The 19096-nt window shown below is 41.4% G+C and overlaps 1 protein-coding gene across 5 annotated transcripts in view; it reads right to left on the reverse strand.

Annotated features, from left to right (window-relative positions):
* Nucleotides 1–19096, reverse strand: part of DTX2 (deltex E3 ubiquitin ligase 2) — a 38418-nt gene that overhangs the window by 10665 nt on the left and 8657 nt on the right. The window contains exons 3-5 of one of the 5 annotated variants that reach the window (XM_058164418.1): nucleotides 17192–17810; nucleotides 9082–9140; nucleotides 2916–3047 (exon numbers count right to left, since the gene is read on the reverse strand). In XM_058164418.1, coding sequence (XP_058020401.1) covers nucleotides 2916–3047; nucleotides 9082–9140; nucleotides 17192–17810 — 810 coding nt within the window. Of the gene's footprint in view, nucleotides 1–2915; nucleotides 3048–9081; nucleotides 9141–10051; nucleotides 10081–17140; nucleotides 17811–19096 lie in introns of those variants that run through there. The other 4 variants (XM_058164417.1, XM_058164421.1, XM_058164420.1 and 1 more) reach the window with 4 other exon arrangements.

Raw genomic sequence — 19096 nt, forward strand, 5'->3', positions numbered from 1 at the left:
TAGCTAAGATTCTGTGCAGTTCGCACAACCCCCAAATCCCACTCTTGGATGGCCCCGCCCACCCCATTCTACCCCTCCCAGGAGTCTCCATGCATCCCGTTTTGGATACAGGTAAGTGCAGGTTGCGCATAGAGGCTTGGGGAGGGCAAAAACAGGCCTACCAGAAATTCGGGAAGGGCCTGTTTTTGGTTGGCCTCCAGAGCCTGGGGAGGCCGTTTTTGCCCTGCCGGAGGCTCGAGCAAAGCCTCCAGAGCCCAGGGAGGGCAAAAACACCCCCCCACACCATGGTGCAGGAGGCCAACTAGGCCACGCCCACCCAGCAACTGGGCAGAGAACCCCTTTCCTAAAATTTTTGAAGCCCACTCCTGTCTCAAAGTAAATTATTATGTAAACAAGCAGAGTTCTATCTCTCTAAATTGGTCACCTCATATTATCCATTCAAATAATTATTACAGTTTTTAACTTTTTGGGAACTGGTGATCCGAGTAAATAAGGCACAGAAGATAACACCCCCCCAACCCATCCCCCACTTGCTATGCCACCAATCAAGAAAGGAGCTGAGAGAGAAGATTAACATCAGTATAAGAACCTTAAATGGATTATTTTGGAGTGAGTGTGGCAGCATGACTTGAAAGTAGAGTTCCCAAATTACACTTCTGACCAATAAATCCAATTCTACCATGGTGCCAGCAATATTTTTTAAAATTGATGTTTTCCAAAAAATCAAAAGACTCAGAGGGTCTGTTAGTATTCCCCCCCCCCAATACAGCTGCTTGTATTAATTATTAATATATGGATGGCTACCTAGTTTTAATCTCTCCAAGCAACTCTTCTAACTCTTTTGGTGTTCCTCCTCCCTTTCTCTTAAGAGTGGACCAAAAGCATCTGACATACTCACAAGCAGCCATCTCCTTACCTTCTTCCCCTTGCAACTGGTATTTTGAGGCATTAATATCCTCAATTTAGGGGCAGTATCAAGTATTCAGAGCCGATAGCTCCATGAATTTATTCAATCCCCTAAAGCAGGGGTCTGCAACCTTAAACACTCAAAGAGCCATTTGGACCTGTTTCCCACAGAAAAGAAAACACCGGGAGCCACAAAACCTGGGTGGGTGTGGCCAACTCAATGTCACTCACTCCCACCAGTCACATGACATCCCCAGCCACGCCTACCCAGATTTTGACTCCCAGTGTTTTCTATGGGAAACAGGTATCTCTCTCTGTATCTCTCTCTCTCTCTCTCTCATGCCACGTGAGAAGTGACTGGAAGGAGAAAGCGAGGGGTTGGGCCAGCCAGTGGTGGGTTCAGCCAATAGGGAGCCACAGCAGGGGGACAAAAGAACCACATGTGGTTCTGGAGCCGCGGTTGCAGACACCCACTCTAAAGCCACCCAAGTTAGTGGCCCATCACTGGATATTGTGTAAGGAATTCACAGGTTAATTAATGAGGTATGTAAGAAAGCATATAAATCATATAAAAGAGGATTTGGCAACGATTGGTGCAAAATTACTTTTTAATTTAAGATTTTAATTAAGAAAAATTAAAATTGTAAGTTCAAAAGACTACAAACCCTGAAAATGTTTTAATACCAGATGTAACCAGTATTGATTAAATCTTCAGTTGCCATGTTTCTTCATCAGTGCCTTCGATGAACAAATATTGGATAAATAGTTTACCCTTCCTTTTCCCCATTTTTAAAATCTTTTCCCATTGGTTTTTTTTTTTTTTATAATTCTGCTTTAACTGCTTCAAGCTGCAACTGTATGGAAGAGATTTACAAATAAATGAGGCAAATAATGTAATAAAATGCAATGTGAATGTCCATTAGTTTATATAGGTAGTTCTCGGTTAATGACAGCAACTGGAACTGGTGTAGACATTGCTAAGCGAAACAATCACAAAGTGGAGTCTCATTTTGTGCTGCTTAGCCATGGCAATTCCTCAGCACTCACAGATGCCGTTGTTAAACAAGGACGTCATGTGGCTGCCATTTGCAACCTCCTGCTGGCTTCTCCATTGATTTGGCTTGTTGGAAACTGACAAAGAAGCCTGCAAAGGGCAACCACATCACAATGGGGATGTTGCAACAATCAGAACTTCTCAAGACTAGTTGTAAGTACCACTCGTTCAGTGCCGTTACAAGTTCGAACAGTTGCTGAACTGTTGTGGCTGTTAAGTGGCTGTTAAGCAAGGGTCACCTTGTCACATCTTCTCCTTACCATATTTCTTCATTTAGTGGGGGGAGGGGGGAATTGCCACAGCTGGCTTCTCTGTTGGGTACATGGGTGATCTTCATAAGTGCTAAAATGATCATGCTGATGCTGAAAAATAAAGATCTACAAAGCAGCAGCATATAAAGCAGAATTGTGTCAAAATTCTCGGGCAACAGGAAAGCTAGGCCTTAGTACAGGGGCGTCATACTCAAGGCCCGCGGGCCCTGGAAACAGCAAAGGACCGGCCTGCAGTGCCTCTGCCAGATAAAATGGAGCCTGGAAAGGCAGTGCGTCCCCCTACTCCGAGCTCCATTTGCACTGACAGAGGGCGGCAGGAGGGCGTCGCGGCCAGAAACGGAGCTCGGGAGCCCGTTTTCGCTGGCAAAATGCTTGGGACACCAGACACAAGTGACGTCAAGCTAGGCACGCACGCCCTCCCCCCCGGGCCCCGAGGTCAAACACAACCCTGATGCGGCCCTCAATGAAACCAGAGTCTGACACCCCTGCCTTAGTAGAAAGAGTAACCAAAGCCATTTTTTTTAAAAAAAAATCACACTGTTTCCGGTCAGAAATCAGAAAAATAAGAAAGAGGAAACGCAGGGCAGGAAAGAGAAAGAGGAGGCAAAGATGGCAACAGAAGCAGCAGCAACAGCAGCGACTGAAGGAGACTCTCGGCGAGTCCAAGCAAGTCAGAGAGCTACCTTTGGTGACCACTCTCCTCCTTCCCTTAACTGAGCAGAGTTTTTTAGAGGCTCTATGGGCACGGGCAGGCTGAGGCGCTTGGGTGAGGTGCACAGGAAATCCAGGGACTGACATCAGAAAGGCCATCATGCCTACAAGGGACATGAGACAGTCATGCACAGGGCAGGTAAGGGAGAAGGGGGTGGAAAGAAAATTTGCATCACACCATTTGTAAGATTAAAAAAAGGAACCCATCCCTCCCCAATTCAAGAACCTCTGATTCGATGCTCATTTTCAAAAACAAGTGACAAAGCAAACCCCAAAGGAAAGCAAGCAACGCGTTTTAACAGGGATGGCGATGGGTTGTTTTGAGGCAAGGGGAAGGCAGACACAATGAAAAGCTTTGTGTCTTCGATTTGGAAGAGACAAGGATATGGGGCGAAGCCACACAAGCAACCGCCTGCTTCAGAACAGCATTTCAACTCTTCTTCTTTCTGCTTGAGGAAAACGGAAAAACCTCCTTTGTTCAATTTAGAATTAAGGTAAAAGGTAAACGTCTCCCTTGCACATCTGTGCTAGTCGTTCCCGACTCTAGGGGGCGGTGCTCATCTCCGTTCAAAGCCAAAGAGCCAGCACTGTCTGAAGCCGTCTCCGTGGTCATATGGCTGACATGACTAAAGCCAAAGGCGCCTGGAATGCTGTGACCTTCCCACCAAAGGTGGTCCCTATTTTTCTACATGCATTTTTTACATGATTTCGAACTGTTAGGTTGGCAGAAGCTGGGACAAGTAACGGGAGCTCACCCCGTTATGCGGCACTAGGGATTCAAACCGCTGAACTGCCGACCTTTCAATTGACAAGCTCAACATCTTAGCCACTGAGCCACTGCATCCCTTATGATAATAGTATACAATAGTATAATTAGAAAGTTAATATGCAATGTGGAAAAAACAAAAACTGTGGACTCTCAAATGTATACAATAGCCATTTTCATCTCCCGCCCCAATGGCATATGTTACTTTCAAACTTTTTGTGATTCCTAAAGCCTGCTAAAAGTTGCTAGGCAGTTTGAGCCTAGGAATGTAGAGAAACTGCTGTGTAAGCTCTCGAAGTGACATAACATAGTTTTAACAGAATCACCTCTAAAGCCCTCCAGAAAAGCAGCAACTGAGCCCCAAATCCTGTTCATTGCAACCTTTGTCCTGCCAAAAATTCTCTGTAGGTCTCCCCATCACCAAAAGGTTGCCTATCCCCGTGATAAACTATGCTTTTATAACATTGTTGATTGAATTACAACAAACCACAGGCAGACGGTTGTTATATTACATGCTATGTGCAACCAATTAATCACAGAATGTCCTTTCACTACAAACAAGCCAGAAATGCAATAGCAAAGAAGGGGAAGCTGCAAAACCAAACAAAAACCAACCTCCTTTTATGTTTTGGAAATGCAGCTCCATGTACACTGCTGGTGCCTAGTCTCTGCCTTCATTCAGTCAGTCAGTCAGTCAGTCAGTCAGTCAGTCAGTCAATCAGTCACTGCATGCATGCTAATGGATGTTACATGCTACTGGATGTAAGAAATATTATAGATATTTAAGGCAGCTTCAGCTATGCTTCCCAGGAACTTCATTTTTCTTTCAAAATTTCTGCTATCTTTATGGATGTGAAGATAGTTAGGAAAGCATCTTCACAATGTCTACAAGCACGGTAGAAACCTTGAGTGGGAGTTAAGCAAGGTTTCCCCAAGGACCTGGGTCAATGCTACAGTGACCTCAACTGCTCTTTGTCAACTTCCCAATGTAAACCTGCCTAAAGGTAAAGGTAAAGGTTCCCCTCGCACATACATGCTAGTTGTTGCCGACTCTAGGGGACAGTGTTCATCTCCATTTCAAAGCCGAAGAGCCAGCGCTGTCCGAAGATGTCTCTGTGGTCATGTGGCCGGCATGACTCAACGCCAAAGATGCACGGAACGCTGTTACCTTCCCACCAAAGGTGGTCCCTATTTTTTCTACTTGCATTTTTACGTGCTTTCAAAACTGCTAGGTTGGCAGAAGCTGGGACAAGTAACGGGAGCTCACCCCCTTACACGGCAGCAGTAGGGATTCGAACCGCCAAACTGCCGACCTTTCGATCGACAAGCTCAACGTCCTAGCTCCTGAGCCACTGCGTCCCCTGCCTACTATACAGCAAAAATTATAATTGGAGAAAGCGAATGGTTAACTGGGAAAACAGGCTTTTGAGCAGAATTCAAAATTTGTGTTTTGTTGTGAAACAGATATTGACTGCTGGTGGAGCTGAAGACAAGGAGAAAAATAAAAAGGTGAAAAAAGGGTAAATAGGTAGACTAGACCAGGGGTTTCCAAGCTTGGCAACTTTAATGTTGCCAAAGTTGGAGACCGCTGGACTAGACAGAGCATCACTATTTCAAAATGCAGCTCTCTATAGCTTTGTGCTCAGAGGTCAACCTTGCCATATTACCTTGGTGCTTTCAGGATCCAGGCCTGCCACAACCCTACCGTGGGAAGTTGGGAGGGGGGACTACATGAGTGAAGTAGAATTAGCCATAACAAAAACTTCGCAGAGAAGTTCAAGGCCAAGGTGTCCGACAGTTGTGCAGAGAAAAACGTGGAGGTTGTCTTCTGTACGTGAAGGAACCGATTGGAGCAGTGGTGGACATGTGGGAGAAGTGGGCAAGGCCTTGAACTTTCTTTTGGGTGAGGAAAACCTGGAAAATCTCAGATTTGGGTTTTCCAGAGATGTGCCAATATGACATCTCCAATAAAAGTTAACTTTGGGGAACTGCAAGCCTCGGAGTTTGATTTCGTTGGGGGTGTTACTTGGAACCCTGACATTGGGCTAAAATAATTTATGGTTATATTATAAAAAATTTTTAATTCCTTCTGTGGATCTTATTCTAAAAACCATGACCGTGACAAGTTAATAACAGAACACTCCCTGTACTTCCAAAGTCTCCCTTAAACAAAAGTATTTTTTCTTTTTCCAATTACTTGTATAAATTGGGAACTGTATTGCCCTGTAATTTCTTTTATGGATTGCACCAGAAGAGGCTAAACCAATTTTGTTGTATACATGATGTACAATGACAATAAAGGCTATTATTATTATTTTGCCCAAGTCTCATGAGATTTTGGGGTTAGGAGGAAGAGGAGCACCAGAGCTATTGTACAGTAGAGCCTGAAATTAAAAAGTAAGTTTGTCATATGATTTGGTCAGATAAAGGATCCTATAGACAGAATACTAGAATGGCACATGACTAGTGGTGGGATTCAAATTTTTTAACAACCAGTTCTGTGGGTGTGGCTTATTTTGGGGCTTGGCTAGCTGGTCATGTGACCAGGTGACTGTGGCTATGTGCATAGGGACTACTACTCAGAGGGCTGAAAAGTCATTTCTGACCAGTCCTCACACTTTTGACCGGTCCTCGCACTTATGACCATCTTCACATTTATGCCTGTTGCAGCATTCTTAACAACTGTGTCACTCATTTCACAACTGCTTCTCTTCACCACGGTTACAAGATAGGGCGCAAAATGTAAAATGTGAGGACAGTTGTAAGTGTGAGGACCTTATAAAACAACAAAGAATGTTGTAATTCCTTACAGGATTAACCCTGTAAAGTGGAAAAAATAAAAAGAGATTTCTTCTAACCTGTTCTCCGAACTGCTTAACTACTTAACAACTGTAGAATCCTACCACTGCACATTATCCTGTTTTAATTCTCCTGATGTGTAACTGACTGAAGCCCTTCCTCCCCTTCCTTGTAGAAAGAGATGAGTGAGCTGCTCTGTAATATCTTAGCTGCAAAAAGCTCCTTCATATGTAAAACCAGCCTAACTGCTGAGTCTGAACATACTCTGTATTTCCTCAGGACATAATCTGTTTTACACACAAAGAAAATCAGCCTGGAGACAGTAGTGCCATTTAAGGGCAAGCTTCCATAAATGCTGCAGTCTGCTCTCTGCATTAAAACAAGTGGGCCAGGAACAGTTAAATTTTGTAGCTCCCATGTACTATCAATTTTAATTTATATGCAGTATTTCATTATATCAGTATTTTCTATTTGGCCTAGTGAGAAAGAACCCCCACTATGAGCTTTCCCATAGGCACTAGGTATTTTATTCAGGCACTATTTCAGTTTCTCTCACTGCGGATTGTCCTCAACCCTAAAGATCATAAACATGCTCTTTAATATATGAATGCTAAGATTCCTAGGGTATTGGTTTCATTACGACATAGTAAAAAAAAATCCTATTAAATTTAGATCATCTCTAGCATTTTAAAACAATTCCTAGAGCTGCTTAATTAGCTTCTAAATCATAGGAGGAGTTGAATTGCATAAGAGGTTGCAATCAGATAGACTAGAAATTGGCATATTCATATGCTAAGTGGGGAGAGCTTAAGAACAGTTAGCAATCCTGATTTTAGCTATTTTTACAGGGGGATTTCCTGTAAAAGGCCCCCCAGGGTGGCTTCCTTAGGTATCTCCCATTTCTGAAATCCAAAATACCAAACCTAAAAAAACGGTTCCTATAATATTTGGACAGATATTTTTCTGAGTCTGAAGACTCTTGACCAGATTCTTGACCACAGGATTGGATTAAAAGACTTCCAAGGCATGTTATAGACCTATAATTCTATAAAATAGGGAGTTACTTTCCAAACATTTATAGAAGATTATATCAGGCACTTGTAGGTAGTAAAGGTGGGGGTGGAATTATCTGAGTAGAAACTAGAAATCTCAGCCACAAAAAACAAGGTTTCTCTGCATTAGAAAACCATTTTATCAAAACAAGAGAAAAGGAGGATCATTAGCAATAAAAGCAGAAAGGTAAAAAATAGGTAGCTACACAATTCCTGTTTTTATTGTTTATGGTTATTTCAAGTTATCAGATTTTGCACTATAGTAAAGATTGCAGTCATTTAAGGCAGACTCTAGCTACAGTGAACAGCACATTAAAAGCCATAATCACTATGAGATTTACAGAAATTATGGCACACAGCTTCTCTCCTGATCATCTGATGAGGATATAAAAATTAAATATATGCAGCAGTGCAAAACAGGAAAAAGAAGTCAAAGTGTGACACCAAGGGCCAGGAACATCCTTTTATCACAATTATTGCCTCCCTTCCCCTTTGTCTATGGGATTCTTGCTGTGTAAAAACAAAAGGATTTCCACAGATTGAAAGAAGTTGCTTTATGAGGATTTTTTTTTTACATATCTGACTCTGGATTTTTTAATATTAGAAAATGCTTTTTGGCTGCAGAAAATACAGATTAATTAAAAAGCCCAGGACAGGAATGCAAGTCCTGAGCAAATGTTTGCTGTCCACACTAGTCTACTGTATCAAATATCAGCTTATAAGTAGAGTGTTTTTATGCAAATACTATGTTTAGTCCCCAGATTTTCAAGTTAAAGGACTGGGAAAGATCCTTCCTAAAACAAAACTGTGGTGAGAAAGACTAATTTACCATTTTAGAATAAGCAACTGGATGTTTGATTTATATACTTGCAGGAACCAGTTAGTTGTTTATTAAACTTCTACATTACCCATATCACCAGAGATTCTGGGCAGTTCACATTATAGTGAAACAATATAAATGTATAAATAAAAGCATACATTATAAACAATTAGAAACAGATTAACACAAGTAAAAACAAGAATCAAATTAAAAATTCAAAAAGGGTAAGTTAACAAAATAGTAGCTGACTAGATACCATGGTTCAGTTGTAGAGCAGAGCTCTGCAATATCAATTCCTAGATATCTCCCAGAAGAGCTAAAGAAAAGGGCCGCTGACTAGCTGAGGACTAGTAAGAACAGATAAACTTATGCAAAATGATGGTCCAATTCCTCTATATTGCAACCTGGCAAATCGAAAGGTCCAGAGGATGGGGTTGTTGGAGGTTGTCAGGCAGCTACTGGAAATGCAGAATCCCTTAAGAAACAGATTCACCCCGAGAGGAAGACATTTTGTGAAAACTTCACCTCAGATGAATCGTTGCTTAAAAATTAGTCAGTATCATTATTCCGGAAGGTGTGCTGGACTAACTGGCAAATTATTAAAAAAAAGTCAGACTTTGAACTGGGGCTATTAGTTTTCCAATGTAAAACACCGTAGGATTGTGTGGCATGGGGAAAAAAAAAAGATGGAGGGCCATTACCTGCCAGAGCTTCATTCACTTTGCTGGGTCTGGACATGGTCACTGGTAACTTTGGTACACTGAGGAGACAAAAAAACAAACAAACCACATAGTTTTGGAAAAAGATCATTAGGGCAGGCAGAGAAAATCAGGACAAAACTGGACAACAAGAACTTTAAATAACTTTAAATAAACGAATTTAAATAAAAGAACTTTAAATAGAAATTAAATAAACTTTATTCCCAGTGGTAAAAAAAAAAAACATTCTGAAATGAACAAAATTTAGATAACAGAATAAGAGATTGTAACAGAAAAACAGATTTGGAATGGACTCTGGAGATCCTCAGTCCAACTTTCCACCCAAGCAGGAGACCCTATACCATTCCAGAGAAGTGGCAATCCAGTCTCTTCTTAAAAACCTCCAGTGATGGAGCAGCCACAGCTTCTAAATTATCTTGAATGAGACACTGGAAGTTTTATCCGGGATAACAATAGAGTAGCTCAAACAGGATATGGAGGATTAGGCCCCCCAATTGCTATGAGTGGTCTCCAAATACCCGAGTCCTCCCTGCAACTCCTGAAGAAAAGGACCAAGGAGCTCACACCAGCTATTCTACTCCTGCCACTGATTTCCCTCTCTGTCCCTTTCATAGTCTGGCTATGCGGAAGAGGCCAGATCCTTTTGGCAAAATGAGAACCTCTGATCCAGATTTTTAAACCTTTGTTATGAAAAGTGAGGCCAGAGATCTGGGAAAAGGAAAGGAAAAGAGAGAAAGCAAGGAAGGAAGGCTTTTTGAGAAGGTGGATCCTTCTCCACCCTGGACCCAGGATTCATGCGCCAACACACCCAGTAGAATAGTTCCCAGTCCATAAAATCTCAGCTATTACACTTACATCTTGCTATCCTCATTCATTCATTCATTCATTCATTCATTCATTCATTCATTCATTCATTCATTCACTCACTCACGTTGCTGCTTTTAATTCTTACCGGCCTTCAGCCATCTTCTCTGAAACTTTGGGGGTGGAATGGAAGCACCAAGAGAGAAAGAGAAAACGAAAGCACAGGAAAAATAAATAAATGGCGGCTGCCCTCCTTCCTAAATAAGCCCACCTGCGAGGGGAAACCCACTCTCCTGATTGGGTAATCACTATTTTTTGTCTGTCTCCACCCATTACTTTGGTGGGTAAGTCAGCTTCCCCATTTTTTTAACTATTTCAGTGTCTGCCTGAACTCCTAAAAGGAAATGAAACCTAGACAGCTATTTTTCAACTTGAGATTTTAAGCCGATATTGCAGGGGAATTAATTCTGGGAGTTGAAGTCCACAAGTCTTAAAGCTGCCAAGTTTGGGGACCTTTGCGATATTGGATCACCTGCTTGAGGAATAGAATCTGCTTCTCAAAAGCAAGATATTTGATTCTGCAGGGACTTGTCCAGGGAGTTGCCAGGAGTCAACCCTGTGAGATTTACATTTTCTCAGTTTGAATCAACAGGAGACAGTCTTTTCTTTACAGGAATAATTCTAATTTCTCTCAACCCTGACTGCACATAAACCTCACAAAAGCTGACAGAAATCCTCTGGTTTCTTAGCAAGCCTAGATCTAAAAGAGTAGTGCTAACTTTCAAGGCAGTTTATTTTCCCACTCAATACTTTTCAAACTTAAGAACTTTTTTTAAGGAGGTTTTACTGTACATTCCAGGAGTATCTGCTTTTGACAAGAGCTGTATCCATTCCTTGCTAAATTCTGGGAGAGGAGCCAAGCAAACGAGGAAGGATGACACAATCTCTAACACTCTTAATCACAACCATTCACTATCTGTAAAATGGAGAACTCCTTCAAGGTCAAAACAGGATAAACACAAGAAAGAAATACCTTCGTTTTAATTAAAGGAAAAATACAGGTTTCATATGATTTTTTTTTTTTTGGAAGATGAAGATTTAACTCAGTGGTTTGCCACTCTCTTCCTCAGAGGAACAGTTGATTTTAAGCCAGCTTGAAACAATTAAATCAGGGGTGTCCAACCTTGGCAACTTTAAACTTTAAAACTGCATGAACTGGCTGAGGAATTCTGGGAGTTGAAGTCCACAAGTCGTCAAGTTGCCAAGGTTGCAGACCTCTGACCTGAGAGAATGCTCCACCTACAACTTACCATTCATTATTGTAAATCAACTCCACCCACAGGAGCCAGGAATTGGGGCATCTTTTAGGATCAGATTTTGTCACTCTGATCCTATTTGTGTTATCAGTTGGGTCTTAACAATCCAGTCACCTACAGCTAAGTGGCAGTAAATTTTTAGTGCATTCACAAATCTGTGACCCATGTTGACCAACCACCAAATAATTAAATCCTGCTTCCAAAGTTTCAGTATAGAGAGATATCCCTAGTTTGACAATATTGTTCAATAAAAAGGAAATAGAAGGCAGCTATGAGATTTGCTCAGAGATGTTTGTCTGTACATTTTCAAGCTAAAACACGTCTCTAAGAAGAGAAGTATAATATAAAAGTAAGAATATAAATATAGTGAGAATATAACTCATTAAATTGAAGATAGAAAGTTAATGCTTCTTCAACTTAGTTAGAATTTGAACTGTCAGCAAGAAGTCATGGCTATATTTTGGCACTCTGTAGCTGGAGTTCTGAAAGCTATAGCGATTACAGCCCTCTCTAAGGAGTTTACAGAGTCAGCATATTGTCCCCAACAATCTGGGTCCTCATTTTATTGACCTCGGAAGGATGAAAGCCTGAGTCAATCTTGAGCTGGTGAGACTTGAACTGCTGGCAACCAGCGGTCAGCAGAATTAGCCTTCAATACTGCTTTCTAACCACTGTGCCACGGCTCATACTATTCTCAGTACTGTATAGTTAGTACAAAAGTAGGCTTACAATCCTAATCACTTTTTGAATCATATCTATAGGTACCTATATATTAATTCAGAAAGATCAAAGATTTGCATTTGATATGCCAATCTCTGCCGAGATTGGAAAAACTTATTATCATTACATATTTGGTCTCTTGGAATCTGTTGAGAAATAGTTACTAAGTAGTGATTTACTACCTACTGAACTTACAGCCACCTCCGGCCACCGATATTAGAAAACAGGATTGAATCTATTATAAAAGGCCTGGCGAGGACTTTCCATCAGCCAAGCCATTCAAAAAATATGCTTAGTGGTGGACTCCCCTCTAGATAAGTTTATTTACACATATAAATAAAACCTGCCATATCCCATCTGAATGGAAGAGGACAACTGTAGTTCCTATATATAAAAACAGAAATAAAAAGGATCCTAAAATTACAGACTAATCTGTCTAATATTGTAACTAATAATAATAATAATAATAATAATAATAATAATAATAATAATAATAATAATAATAATAATAATAATAATATTTTAATTTTTATACCGCCCTTCTCCCGAAGGACTCAGGTTCCTCTGGAGTAGAGCTGAGAGATGGTAGAGCTGAGTAGTACATTCTCACAGAGAAGTAAGATGGCTTTAGTCAAAGTTGATTCACTTTTGACAAGTGCTTCGTCTCGAACCATCTAATTACAAAATATGTCAGATGGTTGCAGTGGTCCCCAGGTTACGTGATCTCACCTTTTGCAACCTTCTGACAAGCAAAATAAATGGGGAAACTAAGATGCACTTAACAAATACTTTGCTAACTTAACTGCAATGATTTATTTAGCAACTGTAGCAAGAAAGGTTGTAAAATGATGCAAGATTCACTTAACAACTGTCTCACTTAGCAACAGAAAATTTGGGCTTAATTGTGGACCTAAGTTGAGGACTAGTTTCCTACATCAGTATACTATAAAGTACATTCTGTAATTTTAGTCCAGCAAACATACTTTTCATAGCTTCACAAAGGTTTTGTGGTCCCTATTCACACAAGCGCAACTAGGAGCAAATGTTCAAAGTCTGGTAAGAACTATTATTAGAGAGACAGATATTAAGAAGGTATTTATAACCCTTCCAATGCTGCATACTATTCTTAGTACTGTATAGGTATAAAAGTAGGCTTACAACCCTAATCACTTTTTGAATCATACCTATATGTACCTATATATAATTCAGAGTTCAACCAACTGGCTAAATTTGAATTCTAGGAGAAGTGAGGCAGGAAATTCATCATGCACCAGCACCTATTTCTATATGATGGCTCTGAATTACAGTTGCAATCCATTCTTAGCATTTTGGAAAGGCTTGACCAATTTGGTACTTTTTACGCATCCCTTGGTATTTTTCCACTTGAGTGTCAGCACCTCATCTAGTTTGCATGGGCACTGTCTCTTCTTTTGAGAATTACTTGGTGAGAACCATTTTTGTTTCTTTTTCTTAAAAGTCTTCTTTTTAACATCTTGCCATAAGCTACACAAAATCAAATCTTCTAGAACACGGGTGTCAAACATACAATGTTTTTCCCATTTGCGGAACTGGGGTGGTCTTGGCCTGCACGTGACTGCCAATGCAATCCTAAATTGCATTAACAGAGGGATACAATCAAGATCAAGTGAGGTACTAATACCACTCTATAAAGCCTTAGTAAGACCACACCTAGAAAACTGCATCCAGTTTTGGTCACCGTACTATAAAAAAGATGTTGAGACTCTAGAAAAAGTGCAGAGGAGAACAACCAGGATGATTAGGGGCTTGGAGACTAAAACATATGAAGAACGGTTACAGGAACTGGGCATGGCTAGTCTAGAGAAGAGAAGGACCAGGGGAGACATGATAGCAGTGTTCCAATACTTGAGGGGCTGCCACAGAGAGGGAAGGGGTCAAGCTATTTTCCAAGGCACCTGAAGGCCAGACAAGGAATCATGGATGGAAACTGACCAAGGAGAGATTCAACATAGAAATAAGTAGAAATTTCCTGACAGTGAGAACAATCAACCAATGGAACAGCTTGCCATCAGAAGTTGTAGAAGCTTCATCACTGGAGGCTTTCAGGAAGAGATTGGACTGCCATCTGTCAGAAACGGTGTAGGGTCTCCTGCTTGGGTGGGGGGGTTGGACTAGATGACCTACAAGGTCCCTTCCAACTCTTGTTAATCTAAGAAATTTTGCATATGTGACGCAGCCAGTTTGACACCCCTGTTCTAGAATAAGCACTATGACTTACTCTGAATCATTTATTTCATTTTCCAAACTTATATTCCTTAATACTTTCAAGTAAGTACACAGCAGAAGATATATAGACAGGAAGCAGAGATTAGCACAAAAGGGAGCTGTTTTGGCCAGCTGAAAATAAGAGAGAAATGTTCTAATTTGAAAGACAGATAGAAGAAAAGGTAAGCAAGGAAACTAACCTAGCCCAAGTATTGGAGCTACTGCTGCTTTCCTTCTCGGATTTCTACTAATTGTGTAGATTAGATTTGCCCAGACAGAAGTAATTACATGCTTCCGATGGGATGCTGTTATGTGGAGATAGAAACAAAAGCTATCTAATGTTGTCTCCTGGTGTTGAAATAGCCCTTTCCTCGGCTTAAGCTTATACCTTGTTCTGAAATGTCAGCACTGCTTTCAAAAAACAGGTCTCTGTTTAGAACCTGCAAGTGAAGGTCACATATAAAAAAAAAATCTCATAGTTAGTAAATTCTGAATCCCAACGCACAGTGGATGCCCAACTGCCCATTCATAACTACAAGTTAAACCACCTGAGTACCAAAATATTCACATCTGTACCAAAAGGCAGCTGGACTTTCTTTGTTTTTCCTTAAAGACATTTCGCTTCTCATCCACGAAGCTTTTTCAGTTCTGACTGAACGGTGAAAGATGGAAGGATTGATGACCAATGCTCCACCTTTCAGTCAGAACTGAAGAAGCTTCTTGGATGAGAAGCGAAGGAGACGTCTGCAAGGAAAAACCAAAAAAAAAGTCCAGTTGCCTTTTGAAAAATGCACCTTTGGGACAACCGTGACCTGGAAGACTGAGAATCTCCATAGACAAGCATATCTGTATGTGTAAACGGAGATAGAAAACTACAGATAAAGACCATATTACAATTGATACGGATTATTCTAATCTTTCTTGCAATCTAATGTAAAGAATAAGGAAGATGATCTTGACACAGATATACAGGATCTGTTATCAAGGCAAAAGCGAAGAAAATATTAGTGCAGATTCTTTAACCACCCTGTTCTGCCAATAGCTTTCCAAGGCTTTAAGGACTTTTCCCTCCCATCACCTATGGTCTGGCTGATTTTCTATACTGGAAATGCTGCAGCCTGAAATTGATACACGGATCCTTGACCTGCATGTTATACAGTTGTCGTCAACTTACAACCATTTGCTTAGTGGCCATTCAACCATTACAACAGCACTGAAAAAGAAATGAAGTGTAACTGTTTTTCACACTTCACTCCTAGAAAGATCACATGACTCCAGGCTGCTGTAATCATCATAAATGGTTGCCAAGCACCAAAAATTTGATCACATGACTGTGGAGCTGTTGTGACAGTTGTTTAGCGTGATGACTGGTCATAAGTCATTTGTTCAGCATTATTGTAACCTTGAATGGTTGTTAAATGAATGATCTAAATCAGTGATGGCTAACCTTTTCCAGACTGAGTGCCCAAGGCGCATGCACACGCCCGAACCCCCAAAATGCAATTGCGCATCCCCTGCACACGTCCAACCGCCCCACACATGTGCATGTGTTCCCCCACTCACGCGGCCCACCTCCCACGCATGGGCGGCAGAGACGCAACAACCAGCTGGCCAGCGGGAGGCACACGCACATGTGCGTTGGAGGTGAACTGGAGCGACGGCTTGCATGCCCAGAGAGCGCGCTGCATGCCACCTGTGGCACACATGCCATAGGTTCGCCATCACGGATCTAAAGTAAGGTCCACTTTTACTGGCATTAGGTAGATGACTTATTCTTTCAACCTCAATTTCCCTCCCTCTTAATTAAAAATTGAAGAAGGAAAAAGATATTGAGTTTTTTTAACTGCTACCAAATGGTTAACCTGTTTCAACACCACCTCTAAATTTGGATGGCCAGATGTCACTGAGATGTTCAAAATGAAGAAAGAAGCCCATTTGTCCTTAGAACGATGTTTCTCAACCTTGGCAAATTTAAGACATCTGGACTTGAACTCCTATGCTGGCTGGGGAATTCTGGGAGTTGAAGTCTAAAACGTGTCTTAAACTTGCCACAGTTGAGAAACATTGCGTTAGAATATATAAACCAGGGTTAGATGACATGAATTTATTCCATTTCAAAAAGTCACCCGAGTTGATGATTAATACCAAAGACTCTGGCAACAAATTCCATAAATTGATTACACCTTCTGCCAGGTAAATATTATTTCATTTTGGTCAAGTCCAGTATTAATTTACACTCAGGGCATCAACAATTACTACAGCACCAACAATGACTATAACATTGGGCCCGTACTGAAGGAAATACTTTCCCTCATCTCCACATCATTCATAAAGCCTCCATCTCTCTATAACAGGGATCGCCAACCTTGGCAACTTTAAGACTTGTGGACTTCAACTCCCAGGATTCCTCAGCCAGAAAAGCTGGCTGAGGAATTCTGGGAGTTGAATTCCACAGGTCTAAAAGTTGCCACAGTTGGAGACCCCTGCTCTATAATGCACTTGTAAACATTATAGAACTCATGAAAGAATGAATCTGAAACATTGGGACACTCACTCACTTCAGTGGCAATTTCCCTGGGCTTGGAAAGCAAAAGAAATTTGCAATTTCGCTTCTCCCATCAGGATACAGAGCCACTGGGAAACTGCATTCTCTGGAATGTTATTGAAAAAAAGAGGAAAAGCAATTTTTCCAATCCATCAAGCAAAAAAACCAGCAGTTTCAGATTATTGGCTTTTTCTACTAGCCAAAGAATCAAGAGCTACCAAGTGCTATTTTTTTAAAAAAGGACACTATCAAGACAATGATAAAACAGCCACAGTTGAGCGCAAGGGATTTGATTCCTGATGGCCCGATGACTCTTCTGTTTTATTATCCACATGAGCCTTTCTGGGAGTCAATAACTGTCTGAGAAGCAAGATAAAAATACTGCAGTAAATCTATAAATAATCCTACTCACGGATGGGACATGGACATCCAACAAAGCTGGAAGGCCCTTAGGAAAGCATACCTGGTTCCTTTGGATGCTGTGTGTGCTGAGCTGGGCCCACCAGTGGCTGCAGTTTGTGATGCTGACCCTGCACTCTGCATGTTCAGTCTTGGCATTGATCTTGCTCCAGAGAGGGCTGGTTTATTGTAAGGCACAAAGCCCACCAGAGAAGCACCGAGTCCTGAGTTTCTATTGGCCCCCTGTATACCAGTAAGGAATTTGGGAGTCGTCCCTGATGAATGTCCAGGAAGATTCACCATTGAGTGCCGATACCGTGAGGTTATGGGGCCAGTTCCACTATTCAACAAGCACTGTTGGCATGAACAGGTGGGCCCGCTGTGAGCAGGCCCTGGGGTTGTGGCTACTGGGTATGGAGAGTCCACACACCGACGGATTCTTCGCTGGTACCCAGTGGTTTTGTTGGTCTGAGTTTGTGATACAAAATCAATCCCATAATTGTAACCAAAGGGCCCAAGATCCACCTGAGGGCTATTGAGCGAGAAAGCTTGCTCCAAATATACGCAAACATTCATCTCGTAGGGAAACCAGTTTCCTTCATCGTTCTGCCACTCCCAAACGACTCCCTGTCCAGGTGCCGAATCAAGCTGGAAGACATGTCTGTGTACAGCTCTCATGGTCCCTAAGAGGGAAAAGTCACGACAAATCAGAAAATAAAATGAGATATCAAAACTAAAAGCCATAAAGGAAGGGTTTTGCATAGCCCAGGAAATGGAGTATTAATTGCTGTGATATTTCTCATTCACATCAGACTAGGGCAGTGATGGCGAATCCTTTCGGCACCGAGTCCCCAAACTGGGACACACATGCATGCGCATGCACCGGAAACCTGAAGACCAGCTAGTCAGCATGAGTTCCTGGCACATGCATGAGTGCTGGCCAGCTGGTCTTCGCGTACTGGAAAACCTAAGACCAGCTGGCTGGTGTGCACATGCCTGCTTTTTTTGGGGGGGGGGCATTTTTGGCCCATTTTCAGATCTTTTTCCAGCCATTTTCAGGGCTGCTTTTTGGGCAGTTTTGAGGCCATTTTGAAGCCATTTTTGGGCCAAAAACGGCCCGAAAAACAGCTTGGAAAAAGGCCCGAAAACAGTGTTTTTTTGGCTGTTTTTTGGCACTCCATGCCATAGGTTCACCATCACAGGACTAGGAGAAAAAAATAAGACCACCAGGATACATTATTTGACAATTTTTGCAGCAGTCCGTCCAGTAGATCAGATATAGAAAAATCTTTTGAATCACCAGCTATTCGATTATTTTTTCAGAAGAAATGCCAGAAGTTCTACCAAGGAGCATTTGCATTCATGGCAGCGCCACTAAGTAGGATCCCTTTCTTTGAGAATCAGGTTCAAAAGTTAAGGATCAGTTTAAAGTTGGCCAACTTCCACTGTATTTGAACTGATCAGGCAATATGAAAATCAAAGGGTTTTATCTTGTTTTGCATAAAAAGCTAACTGCTTATCTATGTTTTATTTAAAAACACACAATATAACAATGCTCTCTTCACTTTTCCCTCCTTCCTTTTTCCTTTGTATCATGTTATTTATAGCTGGAGACAGGAACTGCCTTAACTGTGCAGCATATATTTATTTTTTTTAAGCATTAAATATTGTCATAAATTAAACAAATTTGGTGACATGGTTAAGGCATCAGGATATAAAGTGGGAGGCCGTGGATTCTAGTCCCAATGTAAGCACAAAGACAGCTTGGACCACTCTAGCCTTAAAAAGCAAGCAGTGGCAAGTCACGCCTGAAATCTTGCCAAGAAAACTGCAGGGACTTGCCTAGCCAATTTCCAGAAGGCAAGACTGAAATGCACCAAACCCTGCCAGAAATAATTACATTATTCAGCATAAAGAACGTAGCCGCTTTTCTAATATGAGTTAGTCCTCAGCGTACGACCATGGTCGA

The sequence above is a fragment of the Ahaetulla prasina genome, chromosome 1 (assembly GCF_028640845.1).
Source record: "Ahaetulla prasina isolate Xishuangbanna chromosome 1, ASM2864084v1, whole genome shotgun sequence".
NCBI lineage: Eukaryota > Metazoa > Chordata > Lepidosauria > Squamata > Colubridae > Ahaetulla > Ahaetulla prasina.